Source organism: Lineus longissimus, chromosome 4 (assembly GCF_910592395.1).
Source record: "Lineus longissimus chromosome 4, tnLinLong1.2, whole genome shotgun sequence".
In the NCBI taxonomy this organism is placed as follows: Eukaryota; Metazoa; Nemertea; class Pilidiophora; order Heteronemertea; family Lineidae; genus Lineus; species Lineus longissimus.
In genome coordinates this window covers 2,341,566-2,364,874 of record NC_088311.1, presented here as the reverse complement: position 1 = coordinate 2,364,874, position 23,309 = coordinate 2,341,566, and the positions used below count along the sequence as shown (strand labels likewise).

Here is a 23,309-nt window from a genome sequence, read left to right as displayed (position 1 = left end):
CCTCAATTAAATACAAGGATATAGATTTCAGCCAAGGTCCGATATCTCGCTCGACAGTCCCGTAAATAATATTTGTTCATCAATAACACAAGCCAACAGTAAGGTTCGAGTGAGGACCGATGTAAATTAAAATCAACTCTTCAGAGATGTCAAAATTCTACTCATGAAATCATATATATGCCACATATTGAGTCAGTATATCAAGCCCCGAGTTCACGACTCCTTACTTTCCACACTATCTTATACGCCAGAAAGCTTTATTACTTTGGTGAACTTTTCGGAGGCTGGAGCTCAAGCTTGAATTGACTTGAAACTGGGATAATGACATTGACCTGTACCTTCCCTCTGACACTTGACCCATGCCCTTAACCTCAACAAGCTGTTGTGGGTGCCATTTCAGCTCGGTGAAAAATTGCAATGTCCCTTTCGGAGAGCCTGAGACAAGAATGATACAGCACAGTGGCCTGTTGATTACCTCGTTATGGAGACAATTCACTCAAAAAAGCCTCGCCGTGTCTCCGATTTGTCTTTCCCAATTCATTCTTCAGCAGCAAAAACATTTATCGAAAGAAAAAAATTCTTAACTGTCCAATAAATCACGAAAACTATCTCGTTTTTATGCTTTTAATTCCAGGAAAAAGCAATATTTGGCTGCGTTATAGCAATCAACAAATCGCAATTTCCGATTTAATTTTGTGTAGGAAATTTTATTCCAAGGTTGCCAGTCTAGATGATAGGGATTAAACCCGTGGGAGAGTTACCAGCTGCTTATTTTCACACTTATAGCTATTCTGCCAAGAATATTAAAAGCGTTGTCATTAACCCATCATTAGGACAAAAGGTGATGACCTCAAGCCTCATAAAGTCTTTGGACACTGAAACGCCCAGATAGCGGGTGATCATCGGCCACTAAAACCATTTGCACCACAAAGATTTTGTTAGGTCATGACTTTCACAACATTGGTTCATCATCTTAATTGAGTGGAAGTCGACATGCCATTTGCAATCAACTTTATCAAATTATTCTGAGGAACCGCACGAAAGTTCACTTCTGACAATGGATGATTCGATTAGAACAATACTAATGGTGTGTCCGGTTTAACCTCTCTAGCTGATTGAGTTCAATGTGTTACAATTGTGAACAAACATAGAAGGTGGATAGTTGTCGGGTGAAGTTTGTGATTGGTAACATGGTGTCAGCAAAATTTAATGTTCCTCGGCTTGAATAACTTCGCAACACAGACGAACCGGCAGGGTTTTGCGCTAAATGTTTGATAAACTACATACCAATTGTTCAACATGCGTACCAGGGAACTAGTACTGATTTTCCCGCCGACAGGCGGCGAGCTGTAGATATCGCGCCTTAGCATTCTGATCTACAAACGGATGCCGCTGAATTGCCGGGTCTGATTGATAGCTTGAAGTGCGTGCTATTTCTCATATCGGTCCTTGCAACGTCTTCGACAAGTAGTTTAATTCCATACTTAGGCTATCGAAATTCAATGTCCGCGTGTTGGCCAGAATCAAGATGGCCAATTTTCGAACTTACTCCATGACCAGGTTCCTGATATTCTTGTCTTCGCTCGCCAGTACATTAATCATTACAAATATCCATTCTTAACGCGCTGTATATAATTCATGCAAAAGCCAATTTAATTCCACGGCCATTAATATTCTGGCTCCTTGAGTGATAAACACAGATATCTGGAAGTATACGCTCGAGTCGATATTTTCTAGATATTCGTCTCGCAAGTTCACGAGATTTCGTCAATAGGCACGTGGTCACAACAAATAGCAGAAGAAAGGGACCGTGAATTAATATTTTACAATCAATGACAGTACACGTTACATGTATGTATCCTTCATTGTCCGCCGGGCTATCGGATGTCTGTAAAAACTGAACCCGTCCACCAGATTATAGGGAAATTTAACTGAGTACTTTCTGTATAGATATGCTATTCATATTGACAACTGAGGCAAAGCGGAAGAAAAATCGCCGCTAAAAGCTCCGGTCAAAATGACCTCGTGGCCCCAGGAGGATAATCAATTACGTTGGTTTTACCGGTGAAACAATTTAAACTTGGCAAGTTTGACGCTAGTGGCATATCAATGTGGTACTGGTATCGACAAGCGATTGTACATGAGCGCGGGGGCCACTCCAGGACCAACCCGAGCTCCAAAACAGATATCTGGTCACCTCCGGGTCAATCTATGTCCTATCGTTGACGCGTCTGTCTCCCGGGACGGGTGAGGAGAAATGCGAAGTCCGTTATGATCATTACGGCAACTCTCTAAGTTGTTGTTCTTAAAGGACGACAATGGTGATGGAATGTCATATCGCAAACAACCGCAGGGGGAACATTTGAGTTGGGAACGAAATGCATTCATTCGTCATTAACTCGATTTGGGGGCGTAAGCTTCCGGTAACCAGTCACGTGTTTTTCTGCATAGAATGGGTAACTTCGATCCAACATCTGCAATACCAGAGCTCTCGGTATGACAGTGCATCCAATGGTAAATCAACGAGGCTTCCTCGACCCACCGTTGCGCGGCGGATAGCGTAGAGGTTACCTGGACAACGGAGTCGCCAGACATACAGGCATAGCGGTAGGGTCGAGCCAGCGCCGGCCTGTAGCTCGGATCCAAGCTCCGATCTGCTTTCGTAAAGCGGGCCGGGTCAGCCAACTTGTGAACCATGGCTTCTTCTTGACTACAGCCAAAAATGTCATGGTTTAGGTACAGGTATGCTGAATGAACCATATATTCTTGCAAGCTTATCTCAGCAAACTCTAATCGCCACAGCGTTTCCCACTTAATATTGCATCTTTCTAACAATGCCGCATATTTTGATGTTTCTTGAATCAATTTATTCAGTTGTTTAAGCCAAAATAAAATGACTTTTCTTTGAATACAAAGTAGAAAGCTATGTCACGCCATCTGTCGGTTGACCTTGAAATCATACTTCGATTCTCTTGACATGGTCATACAATGCAGGTTCGAATCCCACCTTGGCAACATCATTGTATCGTGATGCTGGAAGGAATCATTATCGTAGTGTCCGAGTTGAAGGGCCCGTTTTCTCGAAACCTCTATTTCTCAAACCAGGAGAGGTGTATGGTCGCAGCCAATGTTCTTTTTTGGGGCGAAGTATTGTGATTATGGTATCAATTGTCTGGGACAGCCCTTATCACCAAATTGATGTTGGCTACCAATTTCTCATATCCAATTCCAACTGTTCCTGATCCTCGGACGGTTATGGGTGATGTTTGCATTGGCCTTTATCGCCATTTTAAATAACTGATTTGGGCACCTACTGATGAATACCGACTCAGCCCGTATCAGTCCTAACATTGAGAACAAGTAACAAGCAATTTATTTGAGAATTGAGAGTCAGAAATAAGAAAGAAGTAACCAATTTTAGGTAGACTCCTGTGCAGTCATTTTCGTTATTACACCCTAATCGTCCTTCCTCTATTGGTTAGGGACGAGGTCGGCCCACTGCGTCAAGACCAACAAACAATTATATCGGCATGCCTTTGCTTTAGCTCGAATCACACATCTTTGATATATACAAAATAAATAAATAATGTGAAAAGTATTCAACCAAACATGTAGGCCGATCTGATATTTACATAAAGCTTTATTCAGTTTCCATATTTAGATCGGTTTTTTTATTGGTATTTACCGTTTGTTGGCATTTCAAGATTTCGTTTTCCAAAACAAAGAATTGCATACGAATTGTTTGTAAACAGGTGTTTTTTTACTTTCGATAGTTTGAACAAAGGAACTGGTAATAAACAGCCCACGGTTGTCTTCAAGTGTTTTCTTCTAGATCGTTCGAGAAGTGTCTAAAAGACGAGAAGGTATCTTCTTCAATGCCAGGGCCTATCGAGGTTGACGCAAAAAATCATCCTTACAAAGCGATGGACGCAGGACAGAGCCGAATTAACGGTTTTAGAATACTGCAAAGTCAGCCTGGAACCGTACAGACTTGTAGGCCCGACAATATCATTCATTTTCCGTATCTAGAAGGCCAATACATTCCACTGCACACGCCATCCAGTTAATGTTACTTTTGACTACCACTGTTCATCTACCTCGCTGTATATTAATACGCTTCCGTGACGGCACCCATTTTCTAGGATCAGTAAAACACTTCTTCTGTTCAAAGAAGACTCAGAAAACAGACAATCTATCAAAATAATATGTTCAGTGTCAATGATTATTCGATCAACATAAATTCTCTAAAACGATTGTCGATATTTCGGCGCACTATTTATCTTTGCGGATGTAGAATATTTCCATAATATGTAAAGTGCCCATGCCATTTCATCATGGCCGCCGTTTGTTTTGGATGATTTTTTGTCGGAAAAAACACTGCAATCCAACTCTTTATCGGTAGTTATCTTCCTCAAAAGGTTGGTGCCAGTTAAATAAGTTTATGGTGCTGATGCATAGCGTGTCAATAGGTTGCCATTTATTTATGGGGCGCAGTCTTGATTATTTTCTTGGTTCAATGGCGATTTTGGCGAAATGAGATTTGCAAAAATGAAACTTGATCAGACTTGATCAGAAATGTGGCTTTATTCGGTTATATTCCAGTCCCGAAGAGGTTCTTGTATGAGTTTATTTTGAACCACAGTTAGGTACAGAGCCAACTAAGTGGAATTCTGCACCCTCAGTTTGCTCTTCTGAGCGCAGCTCACTGGTTTCGAAATACAACTTTCTCCGATTTTTGTAAAATAGCAAAATGTCTGCCATCTTGGATTTTTCCGAACATCCATTTTTGCATCCCCATCGTTCAAGTTCAAAAATTTCTATTAAACCCTCCGATTAATGGCAAATTCACGGTAGGGTTTGTTAGTTTATTGTCCTCTCATTCAGTTTCTACTGACTTGATGTTGAAGTGAGTTTTCTATAAACTACATGCAGGCAGTTCGTTCGGGAAGAATTTCCTACTCAATGTTTATGTTGCCTGTGTCAGTGTACGCATGCGCAGTTAAGTTGGTTGATTTTTAGGTCACTCAGAATTCAAGGTACTCAGTCTGACAGTGCTTTGCCTTTCAGCCTTTCTAGGTACACACTGACAATGTGCAATCATAAAATGTTGAAGTTTCTGCTATAGATTCATGCACTTGATTGGGAACAACGTTGTTCCCAATCAAGTGCAACAATCTATGGTGCTAAAAGTATCCTTCTCCTGTCGCCACGAAAAATGATATTGACAAGTCAAAGCAGTGACACAAATAAGATATCCTCGCACCAGTTGAGGTGGTCATTCAAAATCAAAATAGGGCCTATATCTAAATATGGGCACACAAACAAAAGAACACATGATATGTGGCCACACAGTCTTTTTTCGGTGAACTGCATGTAGATATTATTTGATTGCTAACCTATATAAATTATGATTCTTTAAAGGTGGTGTTTGTCAATCTTCTGAGGTAAAGATGGAGTCTTCAAGTGGTGGGAGTAACATCCCAAAAATTATGACCTTCCGGCCGTCTATGGAAGAATTCAGTGACTTTGTGGGCTATATCAAGTATATGGAGTCTCAAGGGGCTCATAAAGCTGGTATTGCGAGAGTAAGTACATTGGCCTTGAAAATCCTGAAGTGATGTTGAGACCACCATTTTTTATGCAGACAAATTGAGGAGAACGTCATGGCTTTCAACGATCTTACTGCATCAAGTCATTGACCTTGAACGCCCACCAAAACATTGTCTGAATAATTGATGGATTGATGCTGATAGTACTGAATCTGAATTGTACGCACTAAATTAATTGCAGATTATCCCTCCAAAAGAGTGGATTCCACGGAAGAATGGCTATGATGATGTTGATGTGATGATTCCTGCTCCCATCTCACAAGTTGTAACTGGGTGCCAGGGTCTGTATCAGCAGTATAATATACAGAAGAAGCCAATGCAGTGCAAGGAGTTTGAGAAGTTAGCGAACAGTGACAGGTAAGTTTGGGGCTTTTGAAATGTGCTTTCAAGAGAAAAGTATTCCTGCCTTAGTGTTTTACCACCCCATTTGACTATTCTGAGTCTAATAATCAAAACGTCTTTTTAGGACTGCCTTGCACTATCAGGCAACTGTTCATTATGTTGGAGAAGGTGGTTGGCTGAATCACTTTAATTCAATTTTTGACAGAGACTCGTTTTGCTAACCTTTTGAAATGAAAGAAAACTGTTCACAAGGAATCTCTGACCGTTTCGCAACAATGATCTTATTCAGATACAGGACTCCAATCCATCGTGATTACGAAGAATTGGAGAGGAAGTATTGGAAAAACATCTCATTCAACTCGGCGATCTATGGAGCAGACATTTCTGGCACTCTGACTGATCCTGACCAAAATATCTGGAATATCAATAAACTAGGTAAACATGCGTGACACGCTGATCCTACCAATAGGCCCTCTCCTACATTTGTACCTGTAATAGCATATATATCAACACATGTGAATGTGGCAATGTCTTCGATCTCTTAGGTTTTTTCTTTAAAAACTGTTTCTCTTTTTTTTAAACTGATGACGTACTAACTAGTTTTTAATCTGATTATTTTCAGGCACAATTCTTGATACAGTTGGGAATGACTACGGCATCACCATTGAAGGAGTGAATACTGCTTATCTGTACTTTGGCATGTGGAAGACATCTTTTGCATGGCACACTGAAGACATGGATCTCTACAGCATCAACTATCTTCATTTTGGTGCCGCCAAGTCCTGGTATGCCATACCACCTGAACATGGCAAGAGATTGGAACGACTAGCAAATGGTGGGTGCTTAGTTTGTAATAATAAAAGACTGTGTTTAAATGTATTGTCCCAATGAAAAATAAAAGGATTTAGAAACATAGATAGACAGTATATCATAGCTTCTCAAGTGTTTTTGTTACAAAGAAAATGGTTCATAAACACATATCTTTTACATAGAATGGCAATCGGATACATGCAATGGGCTCCAGGTCCCCAGATCAGTCAGATATTGTATGAGACACTTTGAAGTCGGTATCAATCTGTCATTCTCTAAATTTTTCAGGTTTCTTCCCCAGCAGTGCACAAGGCTGTCAAGCTTTCCTGAGGCATAAAATGACTGTCATATCCCCGCATATTTTGAAGCAGTATTCAATTCCATACGATAAGGTAGATGTCTTTAAAAATTCTATAACTTTGATGATGAAGTTATATCTTTCGTCGTTCAAAGAAAATATTGTGGAACTGCTGACTTTTGATGGTTGGTTACGTTTCACATGGACTGCGTCTAAATGTCTTTGTGTTTTAGATAATTTGATTTGATGATTCCATTGAAAGAATTTGATCAGTTCACACAAATTTAGCATGCTTCATGTATAAAAGCTGACTACTACTATAAAAACAAAGCTATCTCTGTTTCAGATCACTCAGGAAAAGGGTCATTTCATGATCACATTTCCCTTTGGTTACCATGCTGGTTATAACAATGGATTCAACTGTGCCGAGTCCACCAACTTTGCCACTGAGCGATGGATTGAATATGGCAAGAGATGTTCATTGGTGAGTATGGTGGGCACTCTGGTAGTGGAGCTAATCCCTTTTTAGAAGGTTCTGTTGGAAGGGAAAACAGTTCTGTATTTGTTTTGGCTTCTGACTCCAGATTCAATTCCTTGATACCTGAGCAAACCACAGCAGAGACCATGGTTAGTTAACAGCTGTAACTCAGGTTGCATTTGTCAGATTTCTTAGTTCTTAGTAAATAATCCTGCTTGATAGTCAGTTCAGACATTCTTGTTTTCTTGTAGTGTACTTGCCGTAAAGATATGGTAAAGATCAGTATGGACTGCTTTATAAAGAAGTTCCAACCAGAGCGATATGACTTGTGGAAGGCTGGCAAAGATTTGGGTCCCCATCCTGAGGATGACCAAGGACGACTGTACCACAAGGCTGAAAAGATGGAAAAGGTCAATGCTGAAAGGTTAATATTTGGGAATATTCTGGATTGTTATTGTTGTAGAATAGGCGCTAATGGTGCACTCCACAAGCTTTTGCTTCTGTGAATTCCCTCGTGTCGGATGGTGGAGTGACAAGTGGGTTGAATTCATGGTGAAACCTTATGTCTGCCTCAGTATTTCTTTTGAAGTTTGATATACAGTAGAACCTCTCTATTAAGGACACCCTCTGGACTGACAAGTGCTGTCCTGATGAGAGAGGTCAAATTGAATGGAAACAACCAATTTGGGACCAAAACTAGTGTCCTTAATAGAGAGGTTGTCCTTAGTAGAGAGGTGTCTGCTAAGGGAGGTTCTACTGTATAAGGAGTGCACATGTTACACATGACTGAAATACCGCTAGCCAAAGGCATCTTCAAGCTGAGCTTTTCAAAACAGATCTGTACAAGTTAAAAATCATCTGTGTTTATTTCAGGATTGTTGAATTAAAGAAGATGAAGGAAGCTAACATGGCTGCCATCGTCTCAACAAAGCGCAATCCTCCGGCAGACGACATTGTAAAGAAGAAGAAGATCAAGAAAGTGAAACAAGAGGGAGAGGAATTTGAGGTTGGAACAGACGGTGAGAAGAAACCAAAGAAGAAGAAGAAATTGGAAGGCGCAGAAGGGCAAGCAACTGACGTTGTTGGTGATGGGGAGCAAAGGAAGAAGAAGAAGAAAAAGAAGAAGTCAAGAGATGAGGAGCAGCAAGGAATTGAAGGTGAACTTGGAAAGGAGGGAGGTGAAGATGGTGCAAAGAAGGAGAAGAAGAAAAAGAAGAAGAAAAAAGAAGAGAGGGCTATTTTCCTCAGCAGCCCGATTGACTTTGGTAATGCCAGTGAGAGAGGAACTCCGAGAGAACCTACTGCTGCAGAGATCTCAATGATGCTCACTAAGCCCAAGGTGGAGGAAAAAGATAAAACAAAGTCCTTCCAGGATGCATTCACAAAACATCTTAGTGAGAGAAACTATGAATCGCAGTCAGATGAAGGTGAACCACCTGATGTTGATGTAAAGAAAGAACTCTCTCCAAAGCGTTCTCTAAGTGAATCTGATAAGAATAGTCAGGGTGCTGGAGAGCCTTCAGCAAAGCAACTGAAGTTTCAGTATGATCGCAAACTCTCAGAGACCATCAGCCAGTTGCAGCAACATCTTGTTTCTGGTCGGAAAGTTAGTCCACCAACAGTGAAGGAGGAAAATGTTAGCGAAGCAGCTTCTGTATCATCCCACCCACAAACAGTGCAAGGGAATATGCAAACATCCGATCATGGCCCTGGTGAAAAGGTAACGATGCACAAAAAACCAGCTCCACAATTCGTGACCACAACTACAGCCACCGTTGATTTGAGTGTTTTCGGTCAGAAAAAAAGTGTGCCTGATGGGAGTGTTAATCTGCAGACCATACCTGTGAAGCAAGAAGGACCATGCACTTCAGGAAGTGATCAAACACGGAAGGGTCCAGTACAAGGAAGCAGTGAGGCTGCTATTGAGTTTCTCTATCGGCAGCGGCAGCACTTACAACATATGAAAAAACTGAAAATGTCTGCAACTCGACCACTGGCTAAAAGTTCTAATGGTGCTTCAGTTCCAATAAAGCCAGCCTCTGTGAATACACACGTTATTCAGGGACATCCAGGAGCAAACATTTTACAGTTCAGAAGCGTGCAGCCTGCTGGCGCTCAAACACACTCACAAAACAGACCCTCGTCCACTAAGGCAGGAACTGTCAAGCAGACCCTTCAAAAACGAAAGGTGCAACAAATTGTCTATACTGGCCAGGTGCCAGGACAGATGAGAAATGTTGCCTATACTCAAGTCCAATCTCCAGTGACTCCTATGATTCAGCAGGATGGTACTTCACAACTGATTGATCAGTTACAAGTGCAGGGTGTACGGCCCATTCTACCACAGCCATCAGTACAGAATGATGGGAAAGGGCACGTGTTGCCTGGCACATCAAAGACTATTCTTCAATCACATCCTGGGTTACCCTCTCACCAAAAGGCTATGCCAAGTTCGAATAAAACTGTTATTCTCTCAGGGAATCAACCACATGTGACTGTGAGCCACAGTCAGCAGCCAGGGAGGGAGCTATCTGTATCTTCCAGTGTGATTCCATCTTCTCAAATGGCAGCTCAAGGAACAAGCTTTTCAGATGTAACTGATTCTAGTACTACCAGCAGTGCGACATCTAGGCCACCTTCATCTGATATCGTTATGTCTCAAGGAGCAATGCAAAAAAGAATTGTCTCATCAGGAATTCCTCAATCTGTGCAGCTGACCTCGCCACTCGCACTGGCACAGGCTAGTTCTATTGCAGTGCCATCCCAACGACAACCAACCGTTGTGACACGATGTAGTACTGATAACTTGCCAGCACAGTTGCAGCAGGTAACTACGACAGGAGTTCGTGCTAATGTGTTGCCAGCCCAGCTACAACAACAGTTACCTAAAACATTGCCATCCAAGCAACAACAGCAGTTTTGTAAAGTATTACCAGCCCAACACCAGCAGATTGCTGCAGCCAGAGTCCAGGATAAAATTTGGCCAGCCCAGCAACAACAGCTATTAGCTGCAACATCGTCAGCCCAGCAACAACGGCTTGCTGCAGCAGGAGTTCTGGCCAATATAGCCCATCAACCACAACACTTTGTTGTGGGAGTGCCATCCACACAACGGCTGATAAGTGCAACAGGAAGTAGTGCGAAGACATCACAAGCATGTCAACAGCAATTTTCTGTAGCCTTGCCAGCTCAGCAGCAACAACAGGTCGCTGTCGAAGGAATCAGTGCTAGTATATTGCCAGCCCAGAAACCACAACTTCTTGCAGTCCAACCAAGTTCTTCGCATGCCAATGTCATCAAAGTGGTACAAAATCCTGATGTCAATACATCTTCAGGACAACAAACAATCCTGGCCGGTCAGGTTTCAGAAAAACAGAAAGCTAAAGAACAATTCAAACAGCAGCAGCATGTACAGAAACAGTTAGAATTCCTTTTAAAATCTGGTATAGGTATACCCGGGCAGGTTGACTCACAGTCATTAGCCAATGCTTTGTCTCAAGGTGTTTATGCAAAGAGTCCACCGCGAAGTCGCAGCCCTGCATCAGGGAGTGTTAGTCCACGTGCATCACTTCTAGGCATCTCAGGATCAGGAATGACTTCTCCAGTACAAAGTTCTCAACAGATCACATTGCCAGTTGCATCTACTGTAAGATCATCATCAAATTCAGGATCAAGATTAGCATCTCTGACACAAAGTCAGCCTCTGAATTCCTCACCAGTTCCGTGTACGTGTGATGATGATTCACCACCACTGCTGTCTCCTCCTCATCCATTGCCACAACAACCTGAAAGAAATGTAGGCTCAGGATCTCCCGGCCGATTGTTATCACCTCCCCCTCTCCAAGGAATCGACGATACGACAGCATCTGTACTTGATGCCATCCCACCAATCCTGTCGCCGCGACGAAGTCCAGTAAACCCAGGTCTCCACGAGTATTCCATACCACCTGTATTGGAGAGAAATACCTATCGACCACAAAAGTTGGCAGATAATGCCAGTGCACCACCCGTGTTGGAAAAAACTCTTCCTTTCCCCTCGGTTCCTGAGAATAACATGGACTTGCAGTCATTTGACTTTGAAAATTTTGCCAACCCTCCTTACTTGGAATCTTATGTGACTAGTGATAACATAACTACAACAATTTCACAGGCCAATGTTATTCCTTTTCCATTGTTTGAAGAAAATTCATCGCCATCAACAAGTTCCATTAGTTCTGCCTGCCAGCCTCCAGAAGTATTGCCGTTACCAGCCTCTAGTTCCTTGCCGGTCAGGTCATCTAACATTGCAGCGCCTTCTGATGACAGCAAAAAAAGTGACCATACAGGAATGAGTGCCCCGCCCCCACCAGTGCCCAGCATAGAACAGAATAAGATCAAGAAAGTCCAAGCTGAAACCATGCCCACTGCCTCCAATTCAGAAGATGCAATGCAATTGGTGAGTGCAATCTCATACTTTATCAAACTTAAGATAATCACTAAGCTAATGTGTTTTTGTGCATCTGGCCCCTGTGTGTCATGTGGAAGATGAAAATTCCAAATGGAATATTCCATAAATTTCCATTTTTCTTCTCCAGCTGAAGTTTGGATGTGACCAGGTTCCACCATACCATGATTATGCCCTGAAGCCAGATGCCATGAAGAAGAAGAAACCTGACAAACACAAACATGTTGACCAACCCAGACTGTCGGGGAAACACAAAAACACTGACCAGTCGAGCCAGTCGGAAATATTTAAAGCAGACGACAAACCAAAGGAGAAGCAGAAGAAAACGTCCATGTCGAGGCGGCTTCCACTTGCTGAACCCCCCAAGTCACCATGTCCTGTGGCAAAACAGGAGTCCACTGAAGAAGGTGAGACAACAATCAGTTCGTTCGCAAAAATGTTCCAGCTGAGATCATTAGAGAGAAAATGTGCCTCTTGGTATGAATTCTCTGGAGACATTGTTTAGTGTGGTTTGGTGAAAGGACAGTGATAATATCAGATGAAAGTATCTGAATCTTAAGAAGATGAAGTATGCATACAGACATGTAATCTATTTCATAATCTGCAGTGCAGATATTGCCATTGCCTTTTGGTAAACCTACAATGCTTTTTAAAAACCTGCCTGCCTCTCAATTTCAGAAATCAATTTGGAGAGCCTGAAAGCCAACATGGAACCCTGGGCGAGGCGTCTGGGGAGGCTTTGGCAGCTGGCACGACCTGACTTTGAGGCAGAACAGGAGTACAACACCCTGTCCTCTCTTCGCGAGCCCCACTGTGCTGTCTGCTCATTGTTTCAGCAGCAAGTGTCAAAAGAAGATGGAGGGACACCACCAAGAAGTTCTGGTGTGCCGCAGAAGTCCACACCATTGATCCCTGAGCTTTGTTTTGCATCAAGCTCACATAACCCAACCCCACTGGTGATGAATACAGCCCTGGACGAGGATGGGGAGAGCATATTACTCGTCTGCAAGAATTGTCGGGTCTGCGTACATTCGAGTAAGTGTAGGTTATGCTGGTGATGGCTTCTAAAGTATAAACTTGAGATTGGTCATTCTGTAAGGTTTTTGATGACGATAGATTTCACCAATTATTGAGGCCTTTCATAACTGCAGCCACACCCTTTGGCATTGATGGTGTCCTGAGGGTTTACCCATAAGATCCTTGAATGCTGTCTGCAAAATTAGCATTGAGAATATTTCAACATGTTTATTGATAACATTAGCAGTAAGTGATTTCAACTTAGATGAGTTTTCTCTCTTGTGTGTACTGATATACATTTATCCTTGTCCATTGTCTTTAGGTTGTTATGGTGCTGATGTGATGGAGTTTACAGATTCTTGGCTCTGCTCGAGATGTGAGGAGGATCATGTTGACGCGGTAAGTTTCTTCAGTAAAACGCTTCTGAAAATAAGGTCATCAAAGGACCAAAGCATGTTCACTCTCGCTACAAATATCATTTGTTCCACTCTGAATTTCACCTAGTGTTGAGTTTCTGAAATCTACAGGGGATGTAATTTAAATTTTGCAGTTATTGCCAACCACAGCTTTTGATAAACTGGAGGCGAAGGTAGATATTTATTGATTTCCTTCATCATCCAATCATCCATCTAGTACCTCTGTGTGTACATACATATCCTCATTTCCTATTTTCTGCAAGTCATCCTTTGGAAAATAAAGAGTTCCTGTATTAGCAGTCCTCCATTTTACCTCCATTGTTAAATCATCTTTTCTCCTAACATGAGGAATATTCCAACTGCTTCTTGTTCTAAACCAATATGCCTTTCTAATTTCAGGCTTGCTGTTTGTGTAGTTTACGAGGTGGAGCGCTGAAGCCTACCACGAAGGGTGCATGGGTACATGTCATCTGTGCTCTCAGTATACCTGATGCAATGTTTGAGAACGTCGCCAACAGGACACCTGTCAACATCGAAAACCTTTCACAGGCGAGGATGAAACTGGTGTGTGTGCTTAAGGAGTCTTTCACAAATTGGTTCATATACGATTGGCACATTCTAAGAAAGTTGTAAAAGAACTGAGGATGTTAATAGTGCCTGACTTGTTACACAATGAAACCATCGTCGCCCCTTTCTTGATGTTGATGTGGTCCAAAAATGAATCGAAGCCACAACTTCAGACACTGACTGTAACTTACTTTTAGTGGAGCTGAGGGAGGATTCGAAGTCGCAGTTGCCTCTGGTTCAGACTAGTGATGCACAAGAAAATCAGTTGATCTTTTTTTTGTCGTTGGCAAATAATGCAATCAAGATAATGAAAATGCTTGTACTTCTTTCCACAGCGGTGTATCTACTGTTACCAGTTGATGAAACGGACAAACCGAATCGGTGCCTGTGTCCAGTGTTCAAGCGGGAAGTGCACCACATCGTTTCATGTAACCTGCGCCCATGCTGCTGGCGTTGACTTCGACACAAGTGATTGGCCCTTCCCAGTATTCATCACTTGCAACAAACATATCAGCTCTAAAGACGGGGTGAGTCGGATTTTGTTGTTATTAGTGTTTGTAATGGGGTGGTTTTGGAATGTCTGTTTGCCATTGTGAAAATCTTAGGGTTTGGTTGGACGAGACATTTTCTGCTTTCACATTTTTTGGCCCTGGTAGAAATTTCACTTGGCAGTCTTTTTGAGCAAAAGCATGGAACTATAGGATTCGTTTGAATATCTCTTTGCAAGGCAGCCTGACAAGAATATCAACACTGAGCTGGCAGAAAGTTTCTTATGAAAGGTGTAATCAAATTGTGGTGACATTTCTTTGCAGCCTTCTCAGCGTCGTCTGCCTCCAATAAAAGTACGTGACAAGGTGATTGCCAAGCACAAGAACGGTCGATACTATAAGTGTACTGTTCGGGACAGTAAAGTACAGACATTCTATGAGGTGGACTTTGATGATGGTTCATACAGTGACAACCTTTTCCCAGAGGATATACAGGTAGGTGAAATTTTGTGTGCATTGGCAAAATTGGTTCTGACCGAAATCACTCTGCATTTGTTTTAAGTCTACACAGTGGTCTACCCCTCATTTGGAGAGTTTAGGCAACTTTTGTTTCCCCTGATCATAGATCTTGTTTACGTAACTGATAGTCATGCGGTATGGGCCAAGGAATGTCCATGGTTATGAGATTAGGATAAAGGTAATGGATAAAAACATCGGAAGTATCTTCACAGCTGTCCAAGGAGAGGATGGAAAAATCGTATCCTCATGCAGTTCCATTGCCTTCAACTTTCAGAATCGTAACTGCTTATTACTCGGGCCTCCAGCACCGAACCGGCCTGTCAAAGTGCTGTGGACAGATGGCAGCATCTACAGTGGCAAGTTCAAAGGAACAAATCAACTCATGATGTACTTGGTAAGTGAAGTTGTCAGGTCATCTCAGAGTATCAATTTTGCACCATCAGGGCTGCCAACAAGTACGATTTTGGCGTATTCATACGATTTTTTAAGTTTATGTCTGAACATGTATGCGTTCGCTTACCTGAGTCAGTCAGTTCGATATCACGTGATGCAAGCTGAACATTTTTGTCATGTTTGTGTGCCGATTCCGTGTTCGACCTAACATATTCTAAGTTTTTTTTGTCATTTTCTTCATCAGGTTGAGTTTGAGGATGGTTCAGAACTGCAAATCAAAAGAGACGACATTTGGACGCATGATGAAGCGCTGCCGAAGAAGGTCAAGAATAAGCTGGTGAGTCTTTTCTTATTCCTCTGCTCTTAGATCTGTGAGCTGTAATAGTTACGGAAGCTCATATTGATTTTGCCAACCGATCGCCTGATCTAATCCCCAAAAATTAGGATTCTGAGTATGAACTGACAACGTCAATGAAATTCCTGACCTGGGATTTGACTGATGCTGTTGTCAATTCTATGAATCAGCTGTCCATTGCAACAGAGTGAGTTATTCACACAGCTGATTGCATCTCTGTCCTATCTTCATGTGCTCTATGCTCGTTTGAAACTTTTGTTCGAATGTAAGCTTTTCATACATAATTTTCAATTCTAACAATTCATACTCGGGCAGAACCAGATTCATACTATGAATCTCTGAAGAAGTGCAGCCTGCTCTACCCAGGAAATACTTTTCAGTTACGTACGCCTGTTGCCAAGCTGAGAATATTCAGTGCTGCCTCGCCACGGGCCAGCATGGTGTCCACGTCCTTGCACCAGCTGGTAAACTACAATGCTTTCCCACAGCTTGCACTACAAGTTCCTTCCCAACTCGGCAAGCACTCATCAATGACGTCCGCAAATTATATCTGTTGTGTTTCACACTAATTACTTTCTGTCAAATTTGCTTTCATCTTTGTTTATTTCCGCTATTGGATGTCGTCTGCTCTGAAGAATCGACATCACCTCCTGGCCTGATTACCATAAAGGTTTTTCCCAAGTTGATGAGATTGGAATGCCTTTGTCTGTTTAACTTGAGACTGAGGGTACTGCTGCATTTTGTGCAAACCCATGTATCTGCAAAAATATACCAATATATTTGATGGAATTTGCTGAGGTCATACAAGGAGAAACATTGAAAACTAAAACATCAGAAATCTGTTCACGTCTGCAGGGTTATCATATTCATAATTCATCGTTTAAGGGATTGGGGGAAATGTCTGCTTCTGAGGGACTAGAAAACTTTTGCTTTTCAATATTGCAAACTTCTGCTGAATGTCTTGCGTGTTAATTTGAATATTCAGTGTTATGAAATATCAGTTGAGTTCTCCCTCAGACCCACAAAAAGAGTATGCTTACTAAAACCTTAACTTCCACTGTTTCTGATTTTAGGCGTAGGAGTTGATTCGATTCTTCTAGAGGTATGTTCCTTAGTGTCCTCAGGAATGATGCTGGCAGGGTGGCCCAGGAACTGCTTGATTTTCTGGGAGGTTTTGGTGACAGTAAAACCTCAATCTTTAACAAACTTGGGGCTTTTTTGTACCAAAATGCGATGATGTCACTATGCTGTAGTGTAGAACCTAGCAGTTGATTTCACACCAAAAGCGGGGTGTAATTCATTCAATACATAAGTTTTTTGATAAAAAAGCTTAGCTGAATCCAGCCTTGAACATTGACTTTGTGCAGCAGTATTTTAAAGCCAGCCATGCTCTTGGTCTAATGGTGTGTGTATATCGCCCTGCCTTCGTCAACCCGAAGTGTCCACTTGATGTAGTTTTCATGTGTGTTACACATCATGTTTCGGGATGAGCCATTTATTTGTGCACCTTATCTGTTCCTGTGTACGTGTGATACCTTTAGACTACGAATTTCTGCACTCTCTAGATTATCTGCAATTGCTTTGAAGGTATATTCTTAACCTGGAAGTTTTGTTTTATGTTCTTGTTTAAGCAGGCTGTTGTTCATTTTGTACCGCAGCATGATTTACACCTCACTTGCTGTGCTTTCATCAAATTTGAATCTATGTTGATTTAATGTATGTAGTGCATCCCTGGGGATTGCTATTTATTTTAGGACTAAATGTGATGTATCTTTGGTGAAAGTTAGATTAGTTAGACAGATTTGCTTGCCAAGATACCTTGGGCAAGACATTTCTTAACATAGTTTGCTTCTTTACTATAACTTCGGTTGCTATCTTCTGGTGGAAATAGCTACATTCAACATGTTGTGTTGTTATGATGTCCTCAAATCTTCAGATTGTCAAAATCTGACAGTTCTAATGTTCAATCCAGATATTGTTTTTGGAGTTGGGGTATTCAAGAGTGGGTTTCATCTGTGGCTTTGCTCTCAAGAACAATGCATAACGTGAACTTGCAACAAATCGAGACCATTTCTTTCAAATAATCAAGTATTGTTCCAATCTGTTTTGATGTTCTTCCCTGCATGCTTATGTTTCGAAAGCTGCATGAATATTCCACTGCTGTACGCTGTCTTGAACTGTTTTTCTTGTTCCCTGATGAGGCCCGAGGTACAGTGTTAGTACACTCCTGTCTTGCCAATGCCATTGTCAAATACCTTTCACTTTTCAGTAATCGGGTGATTATCAAATCATCATCTGTTTTGATTGATTGATGGGTGTTTGACATATTTTTAGATTTCCGTCCAAAGCCTTCATTAATGACATGGCCAAGCCTAAGATCTTGACCTTTCCCGTTGTCAGTATCTGCAGGACATTGCCACACATTTCTTAACTTCAGCCTTGATACTCCTAGATGGCAAGTGAATGATGAGGAGATGCACGTCGAATTGCTAAGTGTTAACAATGTCAACTTAACATTTTTCTTATATTTTCAGTCAACTGCAACGGCACGGAAGCATAACATATTCTACAGCTCCCCGAAGGTGGCCGGCAAAAGGAAAAAGATCGCAAACACTAAATATCAGGATCATGTTACAAAGTTGTAAATAGAGACATTCGTATACTGATAGTTGGATAGGTAAAATAGGAATGGGATTGTGCAAGTATCAGACTTATGATACAATGAATATCTTGAATTGCTTAGATAAGAACAGACATACAAAGTAGTTTAGATATATCAGCAGAAGGTTGCTTTGGGAAACCTTAACACCATACAGTACAGGTATTAATACCACCAATGCTATTTGATGCATTACCATTTATGATTGGTTGAGGTATGGCAGCTTTCTGGTACTTGTCCTGGGTGGTGTTAATCAGTCAACAACATACATAAAATTGAATACTTAAAGGAATTTATTTGTTCAGAGATTGTAGACAGTTTCAGTGTAGATATCGATGTGAATATTTCTAGCTTCCATTATTCTTGCTTCCTGGTGTTGTGTTTTATAAATGTTTGTAGTTTGATCGTGCTACCGTCTTGTATCAAGTTTAGACGGATTTCTATTTGAGAGACATTCTGACCTGTTTGATAAACTGCAGCGTTGGGTGGTACAATTATTACCCGTATTTTCTTTAATGTGGTTTCTACACTGTTGGGGCTATAAGTTTTACCACCTAACCTTTATACCTCGTTAAATCATGTTGAACAGAGCAGAACACTACTTTTCCCACCTTGTTGAATTAAGATTTAAGTTAACTGACATGACCCCAAGATTGCTCCTCTGACGTGAAATTGGACTTCTCAGTCTGTCCGGTGATCTCGTGACTTCCTAGGTGACACCACCTGTATAGTAATAAGGGAGGACTTGTGCCCCATCGAGAAAGTCATGACAACCCCTGACTGTTTTTACAGTGAAAGGATTTCGATGGGTTTCAAATTTTGTCCTTTGGGCCGCATGAATTTTTTGTCATATCTTGGTTTATAGAATTAGAAAGCACATTTAGGTATTCAAGGTGACTGCTTTTTTCAGCTGATGACACCTCATGAAATAAGTGTTGGGGCTTGTAGGTATTGTGCATACAACAAAAGATTTACTCTGCACTCTTATTATGTGAGGTGATGATATGAATTGTAAATATGGCCTTCAAAATGAGTACGGTACTATTTGTCTGATGTTACACCTGTCTTCTGTAAAAAAATTGAATTTATTTTTGTACTCGAGAACTTTTCATGTGTTGTGTGACGATAAAGTACATGTATTTGATAACATTTGGAAATTGAAAGTAGTCCCATTTCGGTATTGGACTTGTTTAGAAATTGGGTGGAAATAGTCCTGATATTGAATGTAGTTTGTAGGAACATACGATACAGTTTTATTGTATGCTTATGCTAGTATTGAATGGAAATATCCAAGAGATATTGTTCTATGAATTATATTTGTAGACATTGCAATGGTTTCTTTGATCTTTTGGCATTTGTGTGGCTTCTTCCCCAGTAGAAGATGGTTTGTTGTGCTGGTACAGACGATAAGTGTACATGTAGACCCAATTTAAAGGTAGGCTTAACGTATTGCAACATATTTATCCAAGCTCACTTACCTTTTTCTGTAGACTTTGCCATATGCTGTGGGATGATTTTCAATAATGCTTCAATGTGGTTTTCAAAGCCTATAGGGAAATACATATTCATGTATTTGCTCTTTCCTCACAGCTTGGTGGTATCAAAAACGTTAGTACGGTTAGAGATTGACACTCTGAGAGTAACTCTCCTTGACCAATGACAGCAGAAAGGATTCAAACAGAAATAGAGGCAAGCAAATGCTGGCCATCTATCAAGTATGCGATCTGGTCTTTCGAGAATGCTGACATTAATGGAAACGCCCCTTGTGCTAGTATTTCCGTTTGAAGACATCTTGCTGTGAGTTGCCTCCAGAATGATGAATACTATAGGTTGAGCACTTATTTGATTTGCCATTTCCAGTTCTATGAAAATTGGCAGGTGACATAATGTTTTTACTTACAAACATCTGACTTTGTACATACAAGTATCTATTAATTTACAAGTACTCTATTCATGATTTTTGAGCAGTAAGTATTTTCAGGGTTTCACCTTCCCTCCTGGTTTTCCCGTTTTGTATATAAAATCATGTATTTATACCTACTGGCAATGACATAGTCATCTAAACAGTTTCTGTTGTGTTGTACAGAGTTAATGTGTACTTGCAATAATTTATGTCTGATGGTAATAAAGAGTTCAATCTTAAGAAAAAATTGAATTTGTTTTCTTTAGAATATCTCGTGATTTCAAATCAGGTTCAGGGCGTTCATAAAAGGATATTGCCTCTGACCTCTGGAGTCTCACAATATATGTGAACGCAAAGAGTGAACTGCCTGCACGTATTAGTTTTGCCTGGTGCAGAAATATTCAGTTGGATACACCCTGTAGATGTCTCATGTGGGATGATGAGTCCATCGGTTTATATTTCAGTCAGTAGGCCAGTCCCTTAGTCTGATACACCCTGTAGATAGATGTCTTGTGGCCCTTAGGTAGGGTGGGTTGACAGTGCGTCACATCCAAAGTGACCAGAATTGTCCCTCGAGGGATTCCACATTGCTCGGTCACAGGGTTATTCTACATGGTATACAAGCACAGTCTCTCAGTGTGGTACACCCTGTACATGTCTCAAACATGCCATATCAATTGCTACAAGAAGTGTCCCTTCTCCATGATTCAGTCCACAGCATAAACTATCAGTTCGATTCACCCTGTAGATGAATGTCTTGTGAAGCTGTGGTTGGGTTGGGTGGACAGTTTGTCTCATCCAGGGTGACCAGAAGTGTGTGTCCCTCAAGGGATTCTTGTTCAGCCACAAGTATAGTCCACTTGTATTCTACATGGTTCACACAAGCACAGTCTCTCAACCCATCTTGAAGACAAGCATCAGTGCTAGGTCTGGGCGAAGGTGTATTATTGGAAGAACCAATCTTGATGTCAAGCATCAGTGCTAGCTCTGCGCTATGGTGTATTTAGGGACAACCCATCTTGAAGACAGATCAGTTCGAGAGCTCTGCTGGGCACCAGTCCAATGGAGGAACAATCCATCTTGGAGACAGATCAGTGCTAGCTCTGGGCAATCGTGTATTGGGGGAACAACCAATCTTGATGACAGATCAGTGCCAGCTCTGTGTGTTGAAGGAATTATATCCCTGTAGATATCTCTAGCAGTGTTGAGGTAGATGAATCAGTTGTCACATCCATGATCACCAGACATGTCCCTCACAGATTCTCCATGATTCAGTATGTAGCACCGTCTCTCAGTTCGATATACACCCTGTCGATGGATGTCTTGTGGATCATGGATGGTGATCATGGATGTGACAAACACACAGAGCTGGCACTAATCTGTCATCAAGATTCGTTGTTAGGGTGGATGGACAGTTCGTCACATCCAGGGTGTTCAGAAGTGGCCCTCCACGGATTCTTCATCCTTCAGTCACAAGCACAGTCTGTACTTGGGTCTTCTTCTTGGTTGAGACACTGCAATAGCACAATCTCTCAGTTTTGTATACCCTGTAGATGTCTCATGAAGAGTAGAGACAGATGAATCGGTTGTGACATCCAGTGTGGCCAGACGTGTCCTGGCCTTCAAGGATTCATCCTGATTCAGTCGGTGGCAAAGTCTCTCAGTCTGGTAAACCCTGTAGATGAATATCTCGTGGAGCTGAGGTCGGGTTGGGTCGACTGTTCGTCTCATCCAGGGTGACCAGAAGTGTCCTTCAGGGATTCTCCATGATTCAGCCGGTAGCACAGTCTCTCAGTCTGATAGACCCTGTAGATGAATATCTCCTTGAGCTGATGTTGGGGTAGGTGGACAGTTTGTCTCATCCAAAATGACCAGAAGTGTCCCTCAAGGGATTCTTCATCGTTCGGCCGCAAGCACAGTCCACTTGGGTCTTCTATATGATTCAGACAAGCCCAGCCTACCAGTTTGTTACACCCTGTAGATGTCTCATGCAGAGTAGAGACAGATGAACCGGTTGTGACATCCAGGGTGACCAGACGTGTCCTTCAAGAATTCTCCATGATTCAGTCAGTTGCACAGTCTCTCAGTCTGATACACCCTGTAGATTGATGTCTTGTGGAGCTGAGGTAGGGTAGGTGGACAGTTTGTCACATCCAGGGTGGCTTTAAGTGATTCTTTATTGTTCAGTCAAGCACTGTTCACTTGGATAGTATCTGTGATTGAGACACTTCAAGAGATCAATCTTCTAGTTTGGTACAAACTGTAGATGTCTCAAACTAAACATGTTGTCACATCCATTATTGTGACCACAAGTGTCTTTCATGGGATTCTTCATTGTTCCGTCGCAAGCACAGTCCGCTTGGGTCATCTATATGATTCAGACAACCACAGTCTAATAGTGTAGTACACCCTGTATTTGTCTCACGCAGTGTTGAGGTAGATATCAATGATCACCAGACGTGACCCTCAGTTCACAGTTCAGTCAGTAGCAGAGTCTCAGTCTCAGCATCAGCATCAGTGCTAGATCTTGAAGACAAGAATCACTGCTAGCTCTGGGCGATGATTTATTGGGGGAGCAACCAATCTTGAAGACAGGCATCAGTGCTAGCTCGCTCTGGGCGATCGTGTATTTGGGGACAACCCATCTTGAAGACAGATCAGTTCGAGAGCTCTGATGGGCACCAGTCTGATGGAGGAACAATCCATCTTGGAGACGGATCAGTGCTAGTTCTGGGCAATCGTGTATTGGGGGAACAACCAATCTTGATGACAGATCAGTGCCAGCTCTGTGTGTTTGTCACATCCATGATCACCAGACGTGTCCTTCACAGATTCTCCATGATTCAGTAAGTAGCTCAGTCTATCAGTTCGATATACCATGTAGATTGATGTCTTGTGGAGCTGAGGTAGGGTGGATGGACAGTTTGTCACATCCAAGGTGTCCAGAAGTGGCCCTCCACGGATTCTTCATTGTTCAGTCAAGCACTGTCCACTTGGATAGTATCTATGGT

At 41.8% G+C, this 23,309-nt stretch overlaps 1 protein-coding gene across 3 annotated transcripts; it reads left to right on the top strand.

The window, feature by feature from the left end:
* Positions 1–4,326: 4,326 nt before the first annotated feature.
* On the top strand, positions 4,327–20,539 carry LOC135487294 (uncharacterized). Of its 3 annotated transcripts, XM_064770889.1 has the most exons (20): positions 4,327–4,418; positions 5,422–5,585; positions 5,791–5,966; positions 6,241–6,386; positions 6,574–6,786; positions 7,050–7,153; positions 7,406–7,543; positions 7,789–7,961; positions 8,411–11,972; positions 12,112–12,388; positions 12,660–13,016; positions 13,321–13,397; positions 13,549–13,587; positions 13,814–13,978; positions 14,317–14,508; positions 14,794–14,964; positions 15,263–15,382; positions 15,626–15,718; positions 16,810–16,838; positions 18,271–20,539. In XM_064770889.1, exons 2-19 carry the CDS (start codon positions 5,451–5,453, stop codon positions 16,813–16,815), a joined length of 6,144 nt encoding a protein of 2,047 aa, XP_064626959.1. In that variant the 5' UTR covers positions 4,327–4,418; positions 5,422–5,450; the 3' UTR covers positions 16,816–16,838; positions 18,271–20,539. The 3 variants fall into 3 exon arrangements, with proteins under 3 accessions (XP_064626959.1, XP_064626957.1, XP_064626958.1); XM_064770887.1 differs by lacking the exon at positions 16,810–16,838; XM_064770888.1 differs by lacking the exons at positions 13,549–13,587; positions 16,810–16,838.
* The last annotated feature ends 2,770 nt before the right edge of the window (positions 20,540–23,309 follow it).

Coding starts and splice junctions, on each gene's coding strand:
- LOC135487294 (XM_064770887.1), top strand. CDS start 5,451: ATGGAGTCTTCAAGTGGTGGGAGTAACATCCCAAAAATTATGACCTTC. Junction 7,154..7,405: donor ATTCAATTCCATACGATAAG/GTAGATGTCTTT, acceptor TCTCTGTTTCAG/ATCACTCAGGAAAAGGGTCA. Junction 15,383..15,625: donor ATCAACTCATGATGTACTTG/GTAAGTGAAGTT, acceptor TTTCTTCATCAG/GTTGAGTTTGAGGATGGTTC.